Source organism: Micromys minutus (genome assembly GCF_963924665.1).
Source record: "Micromys minutus genome assembly, chromosome: 3".
NCBI classification, from domain to species: domain Eukaryota; kingdom Metazoa; phylum Chordata; class Mammalia; order Rodentia; family Muridae; genus Micromys; species Micromys minutus.
Window position 1 is genome coordinate 17,595,311 of NC_137972.1, and position 23,725 is coordinate 17,619,035.

Here is a 23,725-nt window from a genome sequence, read left to right on the forward strand (position 1 = left end):
GCTAATCGGACCCTAGCCAGCTCTGCGACCTCTAAGGAAATCTCTTCACTTAGACGGCTTTCAGTTTCTTTTTGAGTAAAATCAAAGAATCAAATCGATCTGAGGCTCTCAGGGGGTCTGCTGCTGGAACGCCCAGTGAATGACGCTTTGCACTCTGCCTTTGGAAACAAGAGGAGTCTCCCCTCCTTCCCAGCTCTGATTATGCTCTGGAGTCAGACCTTCAGTGTTACTGGGAGGGTTAATCATTCCCACCTCGCAATTCTAAAAGACTGTAAACAGATGCACACAGCTTCTGAAAGAGGCAGATATTTTAGTAACTGTTCACGGACCGCCCAGCCAGAAAACACATGCAGTTTTTTTCCTCAGCCAAACTAACTTGGCATTCTGAATACAGGCTCAGAGAGGAGGGGCCGGGCCTCTCCGTGCAGGAACTGGAGTCAGAGGCTTCCCTGGCAGCCTGCAGGGTGAGACCATTAAGAATGCCTCTCAGTGCCTGGTTTCCTGAGGTATCTGAGGATAGACAGGCGGCCTCCAGGAATCTGAGCACACCTCGCCGGCATCTCTGCAGAACTCAGGATGCAGGCCAAATACAGCAGCACAAGGGACATGCTGGATGATGATGACACCACCATAAGCCTGTATTCTGGAACCTCCACTGTCCCCAGACCTGCAGAGCCCAGGCACTCAGGTACTTCACTTCTGTCTCCTTGACTCCAAGCAGATCAGAGCCCTGGAGAAATTCCCGAGATAAGGCACTTCTCCTAGGCATGTGCGAGGCAGAAGGAAGGGAGGGAATCTTCCCACGGCTTACTTACAGTGATGGGTAACTGCAGTGTCCACGACTTGTCTACATGCTTGTAACATGTGAAAAATGGAACCAGCATGCACACAGGGGTCTGATTCTGTGCGCTGTATTGCTGGCTTAGCAGTTTGCAAGGAGGGAATGTGAGCTTTCCAATTAGGTAAAGCAGGGAAAGGCGAGGGGGTAACTACCTTAAAGCAACATTGTTTCCTTTTCCTTTCTCACAAAGGCCAAATCAGGCCAGCTTGTTGTTGTCCGTGTGGACTGTCACCTGTGATGGGATTTGGACGTTTAGGCTTAGAAAAATGACCATCTCATTTTGTCAGTTTTGAACTCTTGACTTTAAGGGAGAGATGATATCCAAGGAGGCTCCGGTATTAGTTAGAATCTTAGCATCCTGTCCTGAATCTGGAAGACCTTGGAGGAGCCATGTCAGAGTCGGGTATTGGTTTTACCCCGTTATATCAGTGTCATCGGAAGTAAATCCTAATGTTTCCCCTTGGGTCTGAAATGCTGTGATTTGGGGCTAAGACTGAACCTAGGGTTTTCCTGGTAGAAAACAGCATCAAACTGAGCTACGCTGTAGCCTTAGCTTAATTCAGCGGGAGACAGTTGTTCGCTGGCTTCAAACCTGCAGTCTTCCTATCCCTGTCTCCTCAGTAGCTGGATTATAAGGATTATAAACTGGCACCAACATGCTCTGTCCCCTTCGCTCTGTTGATTTAAAAACGTTGAACTGATCAATCATATTTAGAAGATATTTATTTTAGTTTATGCCTTAGCTGTTTTTGTTACGGTTATTTGTCTTACCATAAGGTAGGATTTTCTAGTTCTACCCATTTTTATAAGCCACCGATAGAGAGCGGAGCTTATCTGCTTGGCTTATAGCGGACACTCGACTTGGTTCTAGAGCTATGACGCCACTTGCATGCTGTATGTTCAAGTTCTGATACCAAGTAGGCCACTTACCACAGCGTGACCTTAGTGTCCTGGGGGTCAGTGCCATTGCTTATAATACATTAATGATGGGAGGTATGCACTAATCCACATGTTGTGCCTGGCATTGCGTTAAGTGCGAGAGGCACATTTGTTCCTATTAACTTCAGCTAACAGTATACAGAAATAACAAAAGCCCTTTTCCTCCATTCCATACACTTTCTTTTTATCAGTGATTGTCCATCTGAGGTTTACTGATATGGCTTCTTGTTTTCCCACAGAACTACCCAGGGAGCCGTATAAAGGTTATTGGGGATTTCCAGCTTCCTTCATCTGGAGCTGGCTGCAGGAAAAAGGGTGGATGGGGCAGGAAGTGGGTAAAGCAGTTGGGTAGGCCTTCCTCCAGCCGACTCCATCAACAGTCAGCGCCCAGGACCTTAGTTCCAAGAGGACAGCATGCAATTTCAGTTTCTCACCTTTGCCTAGGGAAGGGCTACTGAACTCATGAGCAGGAACAGTGTGTACAGATGAGATCCTGGAGACTGAAGGGAGGAGACAGAGGTGGGGTGACATGAAACATTTGGTACAACACTTGGCAGCCTCCTTGTAAGAAATGGAAATTGGAACAGTGGGAGGGAAGGTTACAGGGAAGTGGCTCAGAGGCTAACATCTGGAAAAGGTTTCCTCAGCCTCCCTGTGTGATATCTTGGTCTCTTCTTGTGATACGCAAACATTTAAGGAATATCATAATTTTTTTCGTAAGAAAACTTTTTTTATGCACCTCTGCTGTAGAAATAACAGTGGAAATCAGAATTTGGGGCAATTTCAGATTTGATATAATATGACAAAATACAAGTGTGGGCATTTTTTTAAACTGTTTCTTTTGAACCTTTAGAAATAAATACCACAGGTATTTTTGTGATTTTTTAATGTTATCCATATAACAACTGTGCCTATCGAAAAATACAAAACAGTTATGGAGACAGAAAGTCAGAAGTCCAAGAAAGAACTGTACACCCGGTTTCCATAAAGTTAGAGTAGGTATACCAAGGACTGGGCACACAGTTCCAAACATGGCAGACCATCCGCTAGGAGTTATGAGAGAAGCAGGTTTACAACTCAGCTTCATATAGAATAACATCTTACTTTGGAGCACGTGCAATCACATGAAAGCCTGGTCATCTGTGTTTAGGGGGCAAAAGAAGACCCCAAAAGATTTGTAGCCAGTGGCCATTGCATGTAGTTGATTTTAGGATTTTCCGAATCATAAAGAAGCAAGAGTGGGAGGTCCAGGACTGAGGATGCTCTCCAGAGAGATTAACGGGAGGAGATCTTAAGGAACTCTGTGTTTTCAGAGAACTCTTTGCAGTAAGTATGGCTGAAGCACAGAGTTGAGGGGTGGTTATGAGGAGCAGGTCTGGAGAGCTAGGGAGGGTCTTTGGGGCTCCCTGGAGTGTTTTAGGTCTGTTCTAAGTGAGATCAGTGAAGAAGACAAAGATGTAGGGAGACAAATAATTTGTGTTAGAAGCATCTCTATGCTATGGTGATGGACTGAAGAAGAATCCACAGACCTGGATGAGTCAATGTCCTGTTTCATCTCTAGTCCAGGTCCTTCCTCAACTGCGGCGGGGAGAGTAAGAAGAAAGGGAAAAGTGGTAGATATCAAGGGGAAGGAGCTTCAAGGATTGCTTCAGGTTATTAGTGAGACGACGGTTTATGTGAGTCCAAGGCTGACCGAGTACTTAAGTATGCCATAGGTGCTGCTGTCAGAGCTTGTGTAGAAGGTGCTGTCATGACCTGCAGGGAGATGATAGGCTGATGAATTCAAGCCTGAGGCCGAGGGTCTGGAAGGTGGGACACATTTGGAACTTTCTAAAGACACATATATCTGAAGAATCTGAGTTCAAGGCTAGAATTTTTGGCTAAATGTAGATGTGTTAAGAATATGGGATCAGGGTAAGAATGTGGGGCTGGATACCTGTGTAGCTATCATATCTGAATACATGAGAAATGAATAAATTGTTTAAATAATATGAATAGAAATTAAAACTTGCATGAATGAATAAGATCACTGAGGGAGGATGTAGAAAACCAGAAACCTACCAGAGAAAACCAGCTGACAAGGAGACAATGCAGGGAATACCAGCCACAGCCTGGAGGACACAAAGACCCAATCAGCGGCCGTTAGAAAGGCACGGCAGAGAGTGTGTAAGCAGGACCTGGGTACAAAGGACTGTCTGGAACATTGGAAGAGCACACTCAGCATAGTGGGAGACACAATGGAAGGCAAGACTGGGATGTGAGAAGTAACATACTGCAGAACATTTACGAGGAGACTAAACACAGCTCAGTATTTCAACAATGAGGAGAGAAAAATAGAAGTTTAGTTACCTTCATAGTCATCATGTATTAAGGATGACACTCCCTGCCTACTCAGAATGTTCCTCAGCACTAAACTTTTCCTGTCTCAGGCTCCCAAGAGTCAGGGTCCCTGCTGTGAGCCAGCACGCCAGGTCAAGCTATTGCTTAGTTTATAGTAACATCTCAAAAAGAGGCTGATGATAAAGTAAACTAGTTATAATTTTTATCATCTCATTTCTTTATCTTTTTTTTGTTTAAAGATTTTTAAGTGATTTTTTAAAAAGGGTTTATTCTGTATACAGCAGTCTTTTGCCTATGTGTATGCCTGCAGGTCAGAGGAGGGCATCAGATCTCATTACAGATGGTTGTGAGCCACCATGTGGTTGCTGGTAATTGAACTCAGGACCTCTGGAAGAGCAGACAGTGCTCTTAACCACTGAGCCATTTCTCTAGCCTGTTTCTTTATCTTCTTTGTAAAAAAGTATAATGTGTTATGGCCAAGGTGCCACAAGATTGGGTAAGGACATTTTAATTTATTTTATTATTATTATTATTATTATTATTATTATTATTGAGATTGGAAAGAGTTGAATCACACTGCAAATTAAAAAGAAGCTCAGGATGGCCAGATTACCTGAACAGCATCAAGAATAGGGCAACAATGTGAAAGAAGAACGAGAGTCCTGCTGCAGTAGAAATGCTATCCTACGGAAAGGATACTTATGGCACTTCCATAAGTAATAATTTGAAAACCATATTTAAGATTCAATTCAGTTTCTGTTTTGTCCTATTCTAATTAAGGCAGTACTGTTTCATTTTTCTTTCTGCTTTTTAGTTGCATTTCTACACTTCTGTCAATGCAGCAATAAGGCACAAGCCACATTCCCACAGTCTCATAAATCTTTCAGGCATACCTACTAAATATTAAACACCATGGCATGCACTGGGGAGGTGCTATTTTTCAAGGCATTAGAAAGCACAGAACAATCTAAATCAACAGTTTGCTCTGCACATCCCAAGAGAAGGTTTCAACTGTTGCAGCTCTTACAAGGCTCAGCCTGGAGTGGCTGGAAAAGCAAGATGGAGCACTGGGTGACTTTTCCACTCCATGGCCGACTGTGGAGAGGACATCAGAAAAGAACAAAGAGCCTGGTGCATAGTGCAGAGATAGTATTATCATGAGGCAAAATAAAGTCAAATAAGGGTTTGGAGGGGGAAAATGAGATGGTGATTTGGATTGGGATTTAGATCACTATAAAGTGGTTTTGAAAATCGAAACAGAACTTATCAGGAAGGATAACCACGGGGGCTACTATTTAGCTGAAGATGGGCAGTCTTCATAGGAAGAAATGGAACGCACAAAGTACAGAGCCAAGCTCTACCACAAGTATCCAGGGTGGTCTTGCACCAGTTTGTTTCAGCTTAAACTCTGCATCTCTTCTAGCTTCTAAGGCCCCTCACCTTCCAGGGATGTCCTCAGGAACCTTGTTTAGTAATGCCTATTTTGCTTTTGATGCGCTCTTGCTTTGGGAGAGTGTGGAGTTTTCCTCTGCTGCCTGATGAAGAATAACTCATCAAGTATGACAATACTTTTCATCCGCCAAGTTTCCTGTAACAACAAAAGTGTTTGTATTCAAAACTTGACACTGCCATTCTAGCATTTTACGGCATAGCAGTATTTAGAGGACACAGGAAGATGGTGTTCTATATATATCCCAGCATTCCTGGAGATGTTTATATCATTCTTTGGCCTATTTACACCCCTTCCTAAACATGCCCCAGGAGACAGCATAGGGATGTTCTTTTAAAACCCCCAAACTACAAGAAAGCCAAGCCAAAATTAAACACCTCCCAGGCAACTTGTTTTTGTGAAAAAAAACAAATCTTTTTAAGGTGGAGATGGTCCCTAGAGAGATAGTTCAGCATTGTTCAGAACATTTAGGGCAGAATCAAGAAACTTTAGGCTCACAGCAAGAAGAAAAGCATCCAGAGGGGTGGAAAACATCCAGGAAAAAAAGAAACTGCCATTCTATCAGGAGAGCTTGGTTGCAGAAGCAAAGGCAGGGAGAAGAGTGGGAACAAAGGGAGAATTAACTTTAAGAGCTGCACAGGCATAGAAGAAGGGTTCTGTGAGGAGAGCATCAGAGCAACAGCACCATACTTGAGAAAACAAGAAAAGGACAGGTAGGGTTTGGTTAATGAAGAGTGTGTTCTGGATCCTTCCTCTCAAATGCAGGAAAGCTACTGGAAGTCATTAAACCAGGTGGGGTCATAATGAAATTGTTATTGACGAAAAGTGCTTGGAAATTTCTTCTAAATAGAACGTGAGCTGTCTATTGAGATGACTGTTAAGAAACATAAGTCACATTTTAAAATATAAAACAAAATATACTCACATGGCTCCTCTCTGAATTTTGGCATATTTTCCTTACTCTGTGTAAGTTCAGGTACATAGGCGTCATATTTCTTATGTCCATGCTAACTTTCTTGCTTAACTCAGGCAATGGCAGCTAGCTCACAACATTGTGCCTAGAATATATCATATAAAAGGTCTCTCTTGAAGAAAGTGTGAATTTTTTTCCTATTGTGATTTTATTAAAAGTGGATTTTTTTTCCTCATACAATATTTCTAATCACAATTTCCTATCCCCCAGCTTTTCCAAGATTCTCCATTCCTTCTGTCCCATCCATATCTATACTCTCTCTGTCTTCAACTAGAACACGAGCTAGAACCTAAATAATAATATAAAATAAAAAATAAGAAAAAACAAGATCAAAAAAACTGGAATAGGACAAAACAAACATAAGAAAAACAACCAGACAAAAACCATAAGAATCACATATAACGTAAGAGACACATACACTCACACAGAGAGAAAAACATAGAACTGGAAGCTGTAATGTACATGCAAAGGTCTTTTAAGCTAAATAATAACAATGATAAAATTAAAATAAAGTTAATGGCCTGACTAAACATTATGAGACTAAGAAATTCCAAAGTTGCTATTGAGTTTGTTTTGTGTTGGTTATCTATGCGGGGAATGAAGCCTACTCTTAAGAGAGCTTTGTTGCCACAGTGAGATTCCATTGGGGAAATTTTTCATTTGCAGAGGTTGTCAATTGGAATCAGCTTCTTCTGGATTAGGGGTAGGGGCTGTAGTCAGTTCCTATCTCAGTGCTGGAATCCCAGCTGATGCAGACCTTTGCAGGGCCTGTGCCTTTTGCCAGTCTGTGAGCAGATATATGTACTGGTCCAGCTGTCGTTAGAAGTTCATGCTTCTCATTGGTCTCCATCCCCTCTGGCATTTATACTCTCCCCAGCTCCTCTTCTGGAAGAATTCCTGACCCTGAGAGGAAGGATTTGATGGGGGAGGCATCCTATTTATGATTAAGAATTCTAAGGTTTCAATCTCTGCACATTGGCTGTGCGTCTCTTTTTCCATCTGTTACAGGAAGAAATGTCGCTGATGATGGTTGAGTGAGGCACACACCTCTGAGTATAACAGAGCATCATTAGGAGTCATTTTATTGCCATGTTCCCTCAGCAGAAATGTCGTATTTAGTTTTCCCGTAGATCTCTTGCCAGTCTAGTCTCAGGTTCTGAAACATCTGGGCATTGTTGAGGATGGATTCCATCTCATGGAGTGGGCCTTAAAACTAATTAGATAGTGGGTAATTACTACAACTTCATGACATTTTTACATTAGTGAATCTTGAATGAAGGTCATCATTTCATACCAAAGTGTTTATAGTTGGACTATTGGTCTTTATCTTTCTTCTTTGGAAAAGTGCAGAGTACATTTCAGTTCTGTGAACACTAATCAGTAATGGTGAAGGCTTTCAGTAGGCAACAGCCCAATTTCTGTATGATCAATGAGTTGTATGGGTATCGCCTTCAGTGATAGGAGTTTATGGAGAGCAACCAATAGTATATTGGTACCCAATTTTTAAATTGAATTATTTGTTTTTTTGACTGGGTTTTTGAGTTCTTTATAGAATTTGAATATTATCTCTCTATTGTGTATTCAGTTGGTAAAATGACAGTTTCCTTTGCCAGGCAGGAGCTTTTCAATGTCATGAGGTGCCGATTATTAATTGTTCATCTCAATAATTGTGGTAAAGGTTTTCTGTTCAGAAAGTCTTTTCTTGTGATAATTAGCTCAAGATTATTTCCCAATTTCTCTTTTATCAGATCTGGCCTTAGGTTGATGTCTTTGATCCATGTGTAAAGTTAATTCTTATGCAGAGTGATAAATGCAGATACATTTGGAGTCTTGTCCACCCCACTTTCCAATGTGACTAGCATCATCTGTTGAAGATGCTGTGTTATTTTTTTCAGTGTGTATTTCTGGTTTCTTCATCAAAAATCAGGTGTCCACAGATGTGTCAATTTATATCTATATCCTTGACTAGACTTCGTTGACTGATGTGTTTGTTTTATGCCAAAATCATATCATTTTTCCTCCTATAGTTCTTTACTACAGTTTGAGAGCTCTCCTGGGCGTTTTGCATTTCATATGAAGCTGAAAACTGTCCTTTCATATTCTGTGAAGAATTGTGCAGGAATTCTGATAGGGATTGCACAGAATCTATAGAGTACTTTGGCTAAGACTGTCATTTTTACTATAACAATCTTACAGGGTCATTGGAGATCTTTTTATCTTCTAATGTCTTACTCAGTTTTTTTCTCTTCAGTGTCTTAAAGTTTTTATTATATGAGTCTTTTGTTTTTCTGGTTAGAGTTACCACAATATGTGTTATGCTTTCTGAGGCTGTTGTGAAAGGCACTGTTGCCATGATTTCCTTTTCAGTCTGTTTTTTTTTTTTTTTGGAGATAGGAAAGCTACCAGGTTTCTATATCAATTTTGTATCCTGCTACTTTGATAAATTGTTTATCAGTTGTAGAAGTTTGTTGGTGGAATTTTTAGGGTCACTTATGTATACTGTCATATTATCTGCAGATAAAGATGCGTTGGCTTTCTCCTTCCTATTGGTGCTGATCTCTTTCAGTTGTCATATTGCTGCAGCTAAAACTTTAAGTACTGTGGTGAGCAGACATGGGGAGTGGATAACTTTGTCTTATATCCTGTTCTAGTGGAAATGCTTTGATTTTTTTCTCTCCATTCAGGTTGAAATTGGCTGTGAAATTTTTATAAATTGCCTCTATTATTTTGAGGTATATCTCTTTTATGCCTTCCCGAGTCTTTCCAGGACTATGCTCGTGATGGGGCGTTGACTTCCATGTAAGGCATTTCTGCATCTAATGAGATGGTGTTGTGGGTTTTCTTTCATATGATGGATTGCACTTATTGATTTATATATGTTGGACCAGCCCTGTACCTTTAGAATGAAGCCCATTTGATCATGGCGAATGGTCTTTTTTAATGTGTTCTTAGATTCTGTGGTGATAACATTCGAAGCTATGCACATTGGGATAATTGGTCTGTAATTCTCATTCTTCGTCGAGTTTGTCTGTAGTTTACCTATCAGAGTAACTATGGTTTTATAAAAAGAATTTGACAGTGTCCCTTCTATTTCTATTTTGTACAATAATTTAAGGAATATTGGAATGAAATTGTCTTTGAAAGTAAAATTTCATGCTTCTGGATCTGGCCTTTTCATGATGAGAGACTTTAATGAATGCTTCTATTTCACTAGAAGTTATAGGTCTGTTTTCATTGCTTATCTGGTCTTTATTTAACTTTGGTGCATCATATATATTATATATCAAGAAAATTGTCCATTTCTCTTAGATTTTCTAATATGATGAGGTGCACATTGTTAAAGCATGTCTCTATGATTCTCTGGATCTCCTTGGTGTCTTCTGTTATGTTGCCATTTTGTTTCTAATTTTGTTACTTATGTCTTTTCATTCTCTGGGTTCAGTTAATTTTGATAAGGGTTTGTCAATCTTACTGATTTTCTCGGGAACCAACTCTTTGTTTTATTGACTTTTTAAAATATTATTTTTATTTCTATTTTATTGATTTTATCTTGTGTTTAATTATTTCTTGTCATCTACTCCTTTTGGATGTTTCTCCTTCTTTTTGTTCTAGAACTTTCAGCTGTGTTACTAACTTACTGATATCAGATCTCTGCAAGTGTGTTTTAACGTAAGCACTTAGTGCTATAGCATGCCTCCTAGGACCAACCACCTTTAGCATTTCTCATAAGTTTGTATATGTTGTATTTTCATTTTCATTCTATTCTAAATGTTTTTTAATTTCTGTCTTGACACATTTTTTTTAATTCAGTAGTGAGTTGTTCAGTTTCCATGAGTTTGTAAGCTTTCTATTGTTTCTGTTGTTATTGATATCTAGCTTTAATCCATGATGCTCAGATAGGATGAAGAGTACTGTTTCAATTTTCTTCTATCTATTGAGCCTTGCTTTGGTCCCTGATATGTGATAAATCTTGGAGAAAGTTCCATGAGCTACTGAAAAGAAGCTTTATTCTTTATGTTTGGTGAAATGTTCAGTAATATCTGTTAGGTTCATTTAGCACCAGTACTTCTCTATTTAGTTTTGTCTGGATGACCTGTCTATTAGTGAGAGTGGTATATTGAAGTCTCCCACTATCAGTGTATAAAGGTCAATATGTAGGGGTCAAGGAAGGAGAGACTACAATTTGAGGTCTGCTACTGATCTGGGAATAAGATTGGTGGTTGGAATTGGAGAATAGAGGGGAGAGGGAAGATGGCTTGCCTAATTCCCTAAAACCCTTGTGGGTTTCCAGTGAGTTGGAAGTGAATTTGTATATGTGTGTTCTTTCTGATTTAGAATTTGATTTGCTTTCTTATTTAAATGGAGCATAGAGAGGATAAAATGTACAGGTTCTGCTTTGGTTTTGTTTTATCACAAACTCCACATATTATCTGCACTGAGAAGAACTCAACTCTGTCTGTTGCCTTTGGTCATAACCCAAATAGATGATCTCACGGAGAGCTGGGACTCCTGTGACAAGCTGCTACTCCAATGTGACAGGTCAAACAATAAAAACACAAGTCACGAAGAAGATACTGTCTATAGTGTTTCTGTCTAATTTTATATTTTGTTCAACTGGTGTGACGCTTGATATTTTTGTACCCATTTCTGAGAAACTGACAGTCATGTTCCTTTATAATTTAGTTTGGATAAGAGATAAATCCAGTAAATGAATAAATATGTTAACACTCTTACAAGTTATGAGTTTCATGCAGGAGACTCCAAAAAATAAGCAATAAAACCATCATTTCTTGTGATAAACATATCATTTGTTTTCCTAAAGACACATAGGTGGGACACTGAGGGCAGGAGATATTTTATAAAATTAAGAACAAATGACTTGATGCTTGGTAATGTTTGAGATTTTTGGGGTTTTGGGGTTGTTTCTTTGCTTGTTTTTTTTTTTTTTTTTTTTTTTTTTTTTTTTTTTTTTTTTTTTTTTTTGTCAATACTGGTTGGTCTCTAACTCCCTAATACATTTAAAAATGACCTTGAACTTCTGATCCCTACCTTTTCCTATGCTGCTGGGATTATGGGTGAGTTCTGCCTAGCTTTGCATTCAGGATATGTAACAGTTGTTCACAGTCATCATTTTTATTGGTGGTTTGTTTTTTGGGTGTGTGTGTGGGGGGGTCTCACAGTGGAACCCTGATTAGGCCTGGAATTTTTTATGTAGACCAGTCTGGCCTTCAAACCCATAGAAAACTTCCTGCTTCTGCCTCCTAAGTATTAAGACTAAAGGTCTGTACAACCACACTTGGCTTCCACAGTAAAAATTTTGGCAAGCATAAGGTTCTAAAAGCAACCATTTAAATGTCATCATAAAACATTACATAGACCACGAGGAGAAGACAGAAATGGCAGGAGTGTGAATTAACTAGATGTACGAAGTGAGACTTAAAGGGTTTTGTGGCCCAGTCTCTAAAGACAGAGGGCAAAGCCCTGACTGCCTTTATTTTGCATCTAGAGGGTGCTCCAGCCTCTGTACCTGATGACAACTGACTGTAACCCAAGAGAAAGAAAAGGCTACCCAAACTCTCTCTTTGTTCTCTACAGAGAATGGGACACCCTCTTCAGTTTGGCGCCCAGTGGCCCTGACCCTGCTGACCTTGTGTTTGGTACTGCTCGTAGGCCTGGCAGCCCTGGGCCTTGTGTGTAAGTCTATGCTCTGTTTCCTGGTTTCTCAGTTGTTGCAGAACAAGAATGTCTAGTAATGAGTTTCCTAAAATCTTAATTCTAGAGCCTCGGCGTCTTTCTAAAGGCAATTGTTTAATTGACTAGGAGTTGACATATTGAAATACAGTAAGCATTTTTTAGCTAGAAGGAAACATTGTGTTTGAGATAAGTATTGTAACTGTTTATGTGTCAGTGTGTAAATCAGCACTCTAGAGAGCAGCAGCAATGCAGAGGAATATGGTTTCCACAAACATCCACCTTCTATACAAGGAGCATAGGAGTGTTCAAGCACCATTGTCAAAAAGTCTGGCAAATGATACAGTTATTGTGGCGGGGGGGGGGGGGGATCAAACTCGGAAAACAGCATGTGTAACACCTTTCCATTTCAAAGCTGCAAAAGAAAATTTCTTGATGGGCTGTGGTAAATTGGCTTCATTAGACTAAAAACATACAGCCCCTTCCTGAACTGCTAAAGGTGACTCCAGGCAAAAGCCCCCAGCAAAGCAAATCAGGGTCACAAGTTGATTCTGCTAAAGTAAATGTTAAATCTATGAACTTCAATTTAAAACCTGAAAAGAAATCCCATTAGCTCTATTTACCCCCCAATTTACATAATCTTCATATAGCTGCATTGTCATCACCTTTGCTCTTAGGAATGTAAAATAACTTCCATGACTTATGATTTATTTCTTGAGATTTAGAAAACTGAAGTTCAAGCCTATGTTGAAATATTTTTAGTTGAGCGACATCAAAGCAGTGACTTGTCCTCACGGAGCCCAACTGCAAACCCACAAATATATAAACATTAGATTGGAGCATTTCAATAATGGAATGAGCACACAGCAAATACCCAATAGATGGGTAAATTCATAGTTTTATATTTTGTTTTTAGGGGCATAAAATATTTGTTGAGCAGGAAAACAGATTGGAATTAAATTCTTAACTTCCAAAGTTAAGAACCACTATTATGGCTTCCCATTTTCCAAGAGAGGTGGACATATGGACATATGGATTTGCCTGGGAAGATGCAATTAACTATGCCATTTGATGTGGCAATATGAGCTCTCCATACTAAGCTGTTAAACGATACACTTTTTTGTCTCTCCGATGTATGGAAAAGGGAAACAGGCATATGAGCCGTGTAGTCTGACTTGGTCACATGACTTAGTTTTTCAGTTCTATCAGCTCTCCAATACCCAGCAAGACAGCATCATGGAAAAGAATGAAAAGCTGGGAAACATGTCCCGACAACTACAGTCTCTCCAGACCCAGAACAGAAAACTCATTGAAACTCTGCAGCAGGTAGCTGTAAAACTGTGTCGTGAACTTTACAACAAAAGTGGAGGTGAGCATGTCCCTGTCCCTCTGGCTTCTAGAAATTGTTCTATCTAAACCTGGATTTCCTATCTGGGTAATGAGAATCATGTATTTTGTTACAAGTACTTTTCCTGCCATCTCAATAAACAGGATGAGCTGCATCATCATGATCAGACATTGGGCTATAATTGCTTATATGAGTCTTTGTCATGGTGTAGGAAGGGATTCTTAAATATGGGCATTTAAAACATATTAGTCCATTTAGAGTAATCGAAACAGCACCATCAACAACTAAACACAGGGATATGCCTCAGTTATGTTGAAACATACAAATTCAGCACAACAAAAGCTTCTTTTCCTTTTTTTTTTTTTTTTTGTTGGATATTCTCTGTATTTACATTTCAAATGTTATCCCTTTCCTACAATCCCATCTCCCCTCCACTTCCCGTTGCCTCCATGAAGATGCTCCCTCTCCCAACCTCTCTCTTCCACCTCAGCCCCTTGGCGATTAATTCAAAGTTCAGAGAGCTTGAAATAATTTAATTGTGTTAGCTCACCATGGCTTATTTCTCAAAAAAGATGAATCTTACGAAGGACCAAGGGTAATGAGAATGACAGTAACAGGCAAGCCAAAACTATCACCGATGTCTGTGACCATCACATCAGGGTCCCCTCGACCTGCCACCATCTCTGCATCTCCCCATCTCACTCTTTAAAGCTGCATCGTAGAATACCACATCCACGTCAGCCTTCCCTTCTGCCCTCACTACTACACAAGCATAGGAAAGAACCTCAGTTTCATCATCATTGCCTCCCACACCACTTCCCCATTAGCAGGCGGCCGAGCAAGTGATTTTTCTCAGTAAACACTGTCTCAAGGCATACTTCTCTAAGTGATTGTTTTCCACATGACTAGTGACCTCATTTACCCTAATTCTCTCTTTTCTTGTTTCTCTGACAAGCCAGTGAACTTGTTTTTCCTTTGTAGAATTCTAAATCATCAAAGAGATAATCCAGTTTTCTCCTCTGGGTAGCACAAAAACAAACAAAAGGCAAATGAACTTTATGCAATTTAAATATAAAGTGATATGTAAAAGTTAGGAACTAGGGATAAATAATCTAATATGTTAAGTCCAATATGCAAGAAAGAAAGTCTGGGTCACAAATTAAATTAATACTCCACATGCCTATAATCTACTGCAAAAATCAGCCTAATAAAAAATGACCATGTATTTTTGGATAATGTGGTTTTCCCACATCATAAAATTTATTGATCTGCCTTAGAGTATTGCCTGGTTGAATATTTTTGCTTCATTGACCATGTTGTAGCTGTTGTCACATGATGCTTCCTACATAGACAGAGACATTGTAAGAGAAACTCATAGGAAACAACCATGTTTAGTTTGGGAACACTATACCCAATGTCTCACTAGCTCTACATGTCAGGAGCAAAATATCTGAAAGCAATATGTTTTCATGACACACATTCATCTAGCTAATCAAAAGTATACATTTCTCCTGAAACACGGCCACATGTATATATGTGCTGTGTCCTGGGAAATTTTCTTCCTATCTTGCGTCACTTAATAAGTCTCTGTAACTAAACAAAGGGTTAACAGAAAGCATGATCTAGGACTCAATATGTAGTGTAAACAGTGTTCAAATCTCTATCTCTTCCAGAATAAAATAGCAATGCAAACATAGATATGATTAGATCTCTCTCTCTCTCTCTCTCTCTCTCTCTCTCTCTCTCTCTCTCTCTCTCTCTCTCTCTCACACACACACACACACACACACACACACACACACAAGACTTAGATGCAGGTTCCTGACTCTCAAAGGCCAACATCCAGTCACCCATACCATGATAAACGTGACACTACCACATATTCATGTAAAAAGTATACACATATTCCATCTCACTCTCAACTCTTTGCACTTCCTTGTTTGGCTTGGAAGTGCCCACTCTCCAAACACACGTAGGTACAACATCCACAACATACAGTGTGGGTACAAGGGACCCACACCTGAGAACACCTGACAATTTGAAAAGGGGGAAGATTCATTTAGCTTCCAGCTTCAGACATGTCCGCCCATGATGGCAGTGAAGGCCACCGTGGGGCAGCTTCCATCACGCCATCCTTTAAGCAGGGAAGAGGGTAGACACAAAACGTGCTGTGTACAGTACAGCCGTAAGAACATGCTCCAGAGACTGACTTCTCACTTGGCTTCTGTTTCTGTCACCTCCCACTAAAGTCATCAAATTCAGAACCAGTCTAGGAATCAATCCATCAATGATCTCAAAGCCATCTGGATCCAATCATGTCCCCAAAGCTCGCCAGCTCAAAATTATGTCTTTGATGTTGATAAACCCATGGGAAGAATTTCACGTTCAAATCATAGTACAGTCATATGAACCACCTCATGAGGGAATGTTCTGTCCACATTCTTCATGGCATAGGCAAGGAAGCTTCATTCATTCATCAAGATCCAACACTGTATATAAGGACTGTCTGTTTTAATTTTCACTGGATGTTCAACTTGGATTATAGATCATGTCTGGTGTAGAGTGAGTAGTACAGGTGTTTATTCAAATATCTAAGGGATTTAAGTTACTTCTTGTAATATAAAATACTCTTTACTTCCAAAAGAGGAAGCATCAGATATGACTAGCCATGCAGAGATAACTAACCAATGTGTGTTTTCTTTTTTCTTCCTGTCCTTCCAAGGACATAGATGTAGTCCTTGCCCAGGAAAGTGGAAATGGCATGGGGACAAATGCTATCAGTTCTATAAAGAAAGTAAGACCTGGAAGAGCTGTGAATACTTCTGCCTGGATGACAATGCCACCATGCTGAAGATGAGCACGCAGGAAGAGCTGGTAAGTTCCCAAGTCATGCCAAGGAGTCCCCTTACCCACCCCAAAATAAAAGAACAAAAATCAGGAGAACGTTGTAAGGAGCCAAGGTTCTGACCCACAGACTTCCACACACGCTCACAACAAAGGACAAATCTTACTTCTTCTAATACAAGTGATCTCTGAAGTAGATACAAGCTGTGTTCTCCCCTAAATACTTACTGCCTTTTCAGCCAATGGACAGGCAGAAAAAGTCCTAATTTAATGTTTGGGATGGAGTGGAAAGAGAACAATATTGGTGCAATCTCAGAAAAAATGAGAACAGTACCCCTTGCCTTTCTGTTTAAAAGCTTGGAATATAAAAAATAGTCAAATAATTGTAATAAGTTACAAATATACATATGTACATATGTATGAATTTTATGTGTGTGTGTGTGTGTGTGTGTGTGTGTGTGTGTGTATCACTTCTGGAAGACTGGCCAATATAAAAATCAAGCTCCAAATTGACACACGTGTTCATGGGACTCATATAACCTGCATTCTATTTCTTTCCTTTTGAAATCTCTTATGGTTTCTTACTAGTTTCTTGCCTTCTAAAAGTACCTCAATTTAAACACACATATATAAAGACTCAGTCAATTGGCTATCATTCAAATATGAAAGAAGGCATAGACTTTTTTTTTGTACAGCTGCACACGAAAAAAAATGTTTCCATATATCAGTATATGGCTATATGTGTAGGTAAGAAACGCACACACACACACACACAGACACACACACACACACACACACAGATATTTATGAAAAATGTACATTTTGTTTTTTCTGCTTAGTGTGAGATCCATGTTATCCTATTTTAAATCCTTTTCTTTCTTTACTTCATAATTATGTTCTTATTCATAGTTTCTTTGCCTGATACTTGTAGGAGTTAATGTCTCCATTTTTGTATTTCCAAATTTTTCTATTGTTTGGAATAATTTTGCTTTTTGTGGATCCTTCTCTCACTTGTTTTCATTTTTAGTTCATTAATCAAGAGTAATAGTAATAACCTTTAATGTATAATTAATTACAATTAAATTACTTTTGGGATACAGGGATTGAACATAAAGCTCAACACAACTCAGGCAAGCATGCTACTAACTGAGCCGTAGGTATCCCAGGCTACCCATTATTTTTCCTCTGTCCCACTGACTCTGTCTCTCTCTCTCATCTGTGTTTTGAGACAGGGTCTTGCTCCTGACTATCTTGGAGTGGACTATGTAAAACAGGCTACCTGAAAACTCAGAGAACCACCTGCCTCTGCTTTCTGAATTCTGAGATCAGTAGCACACACACTACATTCAGTTTCTCTCATATTTCATGTCAATTTTGAATTTAATCTCATACTATAAGAAAAATGGGTCAGACATAGATTTTGGTTGATCCAATGCTTGTTTTGTAATTCTATACTTGTTAAGATGAAATATGTTATATCTATGTGTTCTACACTCCCTGGACAAACCTCAGAAGGACTTTATGGCATTATGGCAGGTGTCTTTCCCTCTTAAGTCTCTCTTTCTCTCTCTCTCTCTCTCTCTCTCTCTCTCTCTCTCTCTCTCTCTCTCTCTCTCTCTCTCTCTCTCTCTCTCGCTCTGTGTGTGTGTGTGTATGTGTCTGATTAGGTTTCCATGTTATTCTCCTAGAAGCTCTGCTGATCCCACATGTCCCTGTACTCCTGATGGAAACATCTCAAAGCTGAAGTTTTTCTTGTGTGCCTTTCACAGGATTTTGCCATGTCCCAGAGCTACTCTGAGTATTTCTACTCTTATTGGACAGGGCTCTCCCGCAATGGCAGTGGCAAAGCCTGGCTGTGGACAGATGGGACACCTTACTCCTTTGAACTGTAAGCCTTCTGGACATTCTGTGGGAGAGGTATTTGATGAAGACAGATTAGCTGTGCAGTTTGGCAGTAATTACAGAGCATCTGTTTTGTTACTGGCTTGCAGGAGGATGCCTAGAGGTGCTTGTATTGAAATGGCTTAGAAAAAGTAGTGGGAGCGAGAGACACAAGGAGTTTTCAAATAATCAGCAGATGGTTTCTTAAATGATTTCAACAGTGTGCATCTATGAGTCATTTTTCCAGGCGGTGGATGAATAAGAAGGGAGAAAATGTCTACTTTGGACTAATAATGAAATAGAAACCTAAGAGACTCAGATGTAATAGAGGTCATCCAAGGTCATTCAATCTGTCAATAGCCAGGGGTAGGCTATGGCCTCTGAGATGTCTTGTCTCTCCTAACAATATAGTGTAAACTTAAAAATTATTTATTACAGAGCTTTCAGATAGGGTGTGCATGAATGTAATCTCTTTATGAAAGTTTATTACATTTAAAGATCTGTTTGAGCAGGTTCCATTTTCTGTTTATAGGACATAGTAAAGTAACCATTTGTATTTTTAATTAAATAAACTGAATGGTAGAAAAGGTAGATAACTTTACATTGGCAGTACAATCAGAGGTCGTGTTTGCTCCAAGAATAATTTTTATTGTTCTGAATGGCCGTTTCCTTCTAAAAATGAGATGGAACCTGAGAGGCTGCAAATAGAATCGTTGGCTCCCATGTCCTCAGCCAAGGTACACTAGGGACTCAGATTTTCACACTTTTTGTTGTTGTCTCTTAATATGCCATTTTAGAAATAAGCTCTTTTCTAGAAATAAGCAATTAAATTATTTTTTTCTCTTTCTTAAGGTTTGAGATTATCATAGATCCCTCCAACCTAAGAAACAGAGACTGTATGACCATCGTTGATGGAAAGGCTTTTTCTAAGGACTGCGAAGAGCTGAGGAGGTGTGCCTGTGAGAGGGTGGCAGGAAGAGTGACACCCGAGAAGCTATAGTAGGTGACAGGTCAGCTCCAACCACCAACAAAAGGACTGTCAAAGGACACCAACATGAAGGAGATTCAAAGCTTTGGTAAACAGAGAGGCAGCTGCTGTGCCTCGTACCTGAGAGGTTCTCCTGGTTCCAGCTCAGCCTCATCCAGGCCTGGGCTTCCGTTCTTGCTCACATTTTCCAAATACAAAGAGAACCATGAACCACCAACTATCCCCAGGAAGCTATAGAGTTGTCCCTTTTGATTTACAGAACACTTTCAGCTCTCTCCCTTCTCAGGGTTTGTTACCAGCCTCTGCTTCGTGTCTGTCTCCCTCACTCTTGGCAAAGTGAGAAACATAAGAAAATGGAAGAGTTGATACAAAGCTGCACGCTGGGTGTGCTGGTGCCCACACCAGTATTGATGCTTTTAGAGTTAGAGCACTTGGATGGAAGAGGAAGACATGAGAAGGTAAAGGCCAGCCTCAGTTACATAGTTGGAGGCCATCCTAGGCTACACAAGTACAACTCCTCAAGTGACAGGAAAAAAAGGGAACAAAAGAGCAAGAACAAGATATAAAGAAAGGAAGAATTAAAAAACAAAATGTGAAAAGGCAAAGTGAAAAGACATGGTGGTTTCTTTTATCCTAGCAGGTAATCTAAGAAAAACTAGCAGAAGTCCTTCCCCTGTGCTGCTCTACACACAGACAATTCTTTTGTGTCTGGTTCACACCTGGCCTTTCCTAGGCTCTCCAAAGTGACTGCACCCACTGCATCTGTGGACAGCTTCCCAGGTGACACATTGCTCATTATGTCAAGCCACCCCATCAACTGCATCTTTCCCCTAAACATGTCTCCTAGGAAGGAGACCGTCTCGACTGTGATCTAAGTTAGAATTAATAGCCTTGTACTCCCAAAGAGACCAAAGCCTAGACAACACAGTACCAAGACAAACAACAAATAACAAAACACAAAACAGTCTCTGCATATGCGCAGAACCTAGCTCTAGTTCTTTTTCCATCACGTTTGAACAATGTTTATACCTTTCAGGTACTGAACGTTTAATAATAATAAGTGTAAATAATGTGAAATGGGGGAAGTGCTCGAGTGGATTTGTGATTTGGGACAGGGAATCAGCAAAGGAATCCTCTTCATAATATGGAAACAATCACTTCTTGACTACTTGTGCACTGTCAATTGGCGGGGCCACTATGAAGCTATTGTTTATAAGATTACTTAAGTATTAGAAAGTTTTCAAAGCATATTGTCTTCAAGAAGTTGGCTTTATCATATTCCTAATGTAAAATGTCCGAGGCAAGCTCAGGGCATTGAGGTTGGTAGGTTGACTAACCGAGCTGTGGGAGAGTCATGAGTTCTACATAGGCGTGGGCAGAGAAAGAGAAGCTGTGGCAGCCTCATAGCCAGACTCTGGACTAGACATGGGTTTCTCTGGGTGGTGACATTTGAAGTCACCACAGGGCCTTTGTGAATAGCATCATGCCAAGTGCTTTCATTGGTTAGAGATAAACCAACATTAGGGGTTGAACACTGGCAGGACCAGCCATAGATTTCACACTCTAAATTTCCCATGGTAAAAACTGGGAAACACTTGTTTTATAATTAAATTACAATTAAATGAGCACTTTGTTATGAAAAACAATTACATATTTATTTTCATAGGACTTAATTTTATGACTATCACTTATCTAAACATTACTGTGAGGATACTTGAGTTATCTTTTAGATTTCCTTCATGTTAGCTAGGGGTGTTTAATATTCAATATTGAATCCTATTCAGGTTTACTGGAACAAGCAAACAGAAGTGTGTTTATGGTTTTAATAACTTGAGAGATTTAGATCTTTCTTGTTTATTGAACCAATCACCTCACATCATGTAGCTCATTAAACAGTAGGAGTATTCATAATTTTTCTATAATGTTACTCAAAATGAAGTGTGACATTAGTCTCATAATATAAGATGTGTAGGAAATGAAGAAAATCTTCTAAAGGGTTTTATCATTCTTTAAATATAGGGGAACCCAAATGCAGCATCTGTATTCTCAAATATTCTCAAATAATTCCATAATTAACAAAATTATGCCTGTTGCTTCTGTTTGGTTAAATGGGCTATTATAATATTTCAAACTATGGGATAAAGACCAAATCCATCATTAAGTGATTGTTATATGAACCTACTACAGAAGAAGACAGTAGTCAGCAAAGGACAGCCAGTAACATTTTGTACTTGCAAACAAGGACCATGGCTCTCATTTATACTTTGACTTCTGGCATTCTGGGTTCCAGGAAGGTGACATGTGTCTCTCTAACTACCATTGATGAGAACAGTCTAGCTATCTAAAGGGAGAAGTGCATTCTTATTTGCAATCTGACACCTTAGAAAACTGCCATTTTAGGTGGAAAAGGAGAAACACAGTATTTATTTGATATATCTTCTTTGCATGAGATTATCCTTCATCATTATCCATTCCCCACCCCTTTCTGTATCCAAACCTTATAATATTAATAACATCATAGGCAAACAGTTCAAAGGATGAGAAAAGGGGGTGTGGTCCAATACTGCCTCCAGAAACACCTAAAAACAAGTGATCATAAAATGAATTTTAGAACGGGCTTTCTGATAATAAAAGATGAAAAGTACATGAACTGGCTTTCCCAGGACAAGAGGGATATGAGGACATTTTTATAGTCTCTGCTGTGTAGGTAATTGTGGAGAAATGGCAGGAAGAGTCAAACAGAGAACACGGCCTTTCCCATAGAATGCACTCTCTCGGGTACACAATGAGCTATTTCTTTTCCTGAGGATATTGGGCACTCTCAGGACTTATCAGCAGGAAGCAGGTCAGGAGCCCAGTGACAGCAGGAAGTTTGAGGAGGTTAAGGGGCTGCTTTTACGTGGGGGATACAAACAGATTACAAATGTGGTATAGTTTTTGAGAGGTTGTCCTGGGGCCAGCCTTAGTGTTTGAGAGTCCAGTGTTGTTTTTGAAACGTACAAAATAATAGAAAACAAAATGAAAATGCCATGTGACTTAAAATACGCAAAACTCACTCTATGAAGAGATCTTTATAGTCTAACACCAAGCTTACTATTCTATCAATATTTTTATTTCACCATTTTATTCTTGCATTTGGTGTACAGTACCATATGTATGTTTTCAAATACATAGGAATTATTATTTTTCTCTTTTTAAAAAATTCACTCATTGAGATGGATTAAAAATACCTAGTTCATCACTGGTAGGATTAAGACCTTAAACTGATCCTCTTGTAGCTAATTACTGGGCAGGTATCCTGGATGACTGACAACCTGCAGTGAGAACTCTCCCAACTGCCCCCTCTGAGTACTTGCAGCATGGCTGCCTGGGATATTGTAGGCACCAGTGCTAGCTGTACTGGCCACACAGCTGGCTTGTAAATACAGCGCCGGATGTATACAGGGTGGATGACATCAGCCGCAGGATGTTTGCGTTCGGGTTTCCTTGTGCTTCTTTGCTAGGGATTGTCCGTGTTCCCCATCCTTTCTCTAAGCATAGCCAGATGACAAGCCTTTGAAGAAGCTCAGAGACAAACAGTCTTCGCTGGTAAAAATCACCATTGTTCCTCCGTCTCTCAGAATTGTATATTTAGCTACCAGCTGCCAGCCGGGAAAGCCAAACAGCCTGCAACTTTTAAAGTCTGCAGGCTCTCTACTCTCCCAGGGTCAGCAGTGTGTGTGGGTGTGTGTGTGTGTGTGTGTGAGTGTGAGTGTGTGTGAGTGTGTGTGTGTGTGTGTGTGTGTGTGTCTGTGTGTGTGTGTATTGCTTCTACCTTTTAAACACCTCAGCAAGGAAATGACTAAACAAAGACAAGGTGAAGACATGATCACCTCATTGCGACAGGACCATAGCCACCGAGAAATGACCTTCAAGTCAATGGAAGCACAGTTTTCTTCAAATAATTTCTGCTGCTTCAGCTAATTAGGTATCATCATCATCATCATCATCACCTTCATCATTATCATTATTATGTTTATCTAACTTATGCCTCTTTAATGTGAAGGGAAGGATGAAAATATTGTACTTCTCAGCTTCCTTTTGTCAGAATAAAAAATTAAATACAAGCATATTGAATTTAGCAACTATTTATTAAGAGCATGTCATGTAGCATGATTTAGGTAGGGAATATGATAACAATAATTCACAAAGTTTTCTTCTGGTAAACGTCACACATTTTAATTTTACCTTTCCTATGCAAAATCTCATTTTCTATAGTTAGCATGTCGCATTTGGATGGCATTCTTAAGCAGTATTTTGAATTGAGTCATATTTCAGTTTCCTAGCAGGGAAGCTGAGGCACGGAGACAGGCTGTTAGAAGTGTTAGGTTGTTCATCTTGTCAGTGCAGACGGAGCAGGCTGATTCATGAGCAATACCATGGGAGGTCCT

At 39.7% G+C, this 23,725-nt stretch overlaps 1 protein-coding gene across 2 annotated transcripts; it reads left to right on the forward strand.

Moving 5' to 3' along the window:
- Nucleotides 1–487: 487 nt before the first annotated feature.
- On the forward strand, nucleotides 488–23,388 carry CLEC1A (C-type lectin domain family 1 member A). 2 transcript variants are annotated; one of them, XM_080914289.1, is made up of 6 exons: nucleotides 488–688; nucleotides 12,139–12,237; nucleotides 13,427–13,603; nucleotides 16,305–16,456; nucleotides 18,196–18,314; nucleotides 19,160–23,388. In XM_080914289.1, the coding sequence occupies exons 1-6, from the start codon at nucleotides 577–579 to the stop codon at nucleotides 19,305–19,307; spliced, it is 807 nt and encodes a 268-aa protein (XP_080770415.1). In that variant the 5' UTR covers nucleotides 488–576; the 3' UTR covers nucleotides 19,308–23,388. The 2 variants fall into 2 exon arrangements, with proteins under 2 accessions (XP_080770415.1, XP_080770416.1); XM_080914290.1 differs by having other exon boundaries at nucleotides 18,248–18,314; nucleotides 19,160–19,317.
- The last annotated feature ends 337 nt before the right edge of the window (nucleotides 23,389–23,725 follow it).

What these genes read in the sequence shown, in the direction of transcription:
- CLEC1A (XM_080914289.1), top strand. Translation starts at nt 577, where the DNA reads ATGCAGGCCAAATACAGCAGCACAAGGGACATGCTGGATGATGATGAC. An exon ending in TGCAGAGCCCAGGCACTCAG is followed by an intron (nt 689 to 12,138) that starts GTACTTCACTTC and finishes TGTTCTCTACAG; the next exon opens with AGAATGGGACACCCTCTTCA. An exon ending in ACTTTACAACAAAAGTGGAG is followed by an intron (nt 13,604 to 16,304) that starts GTGAGCATGTCC and finishes TGTCCTTCCAAG; the next exon opens with GACATAGATGTAGTCCTTGC.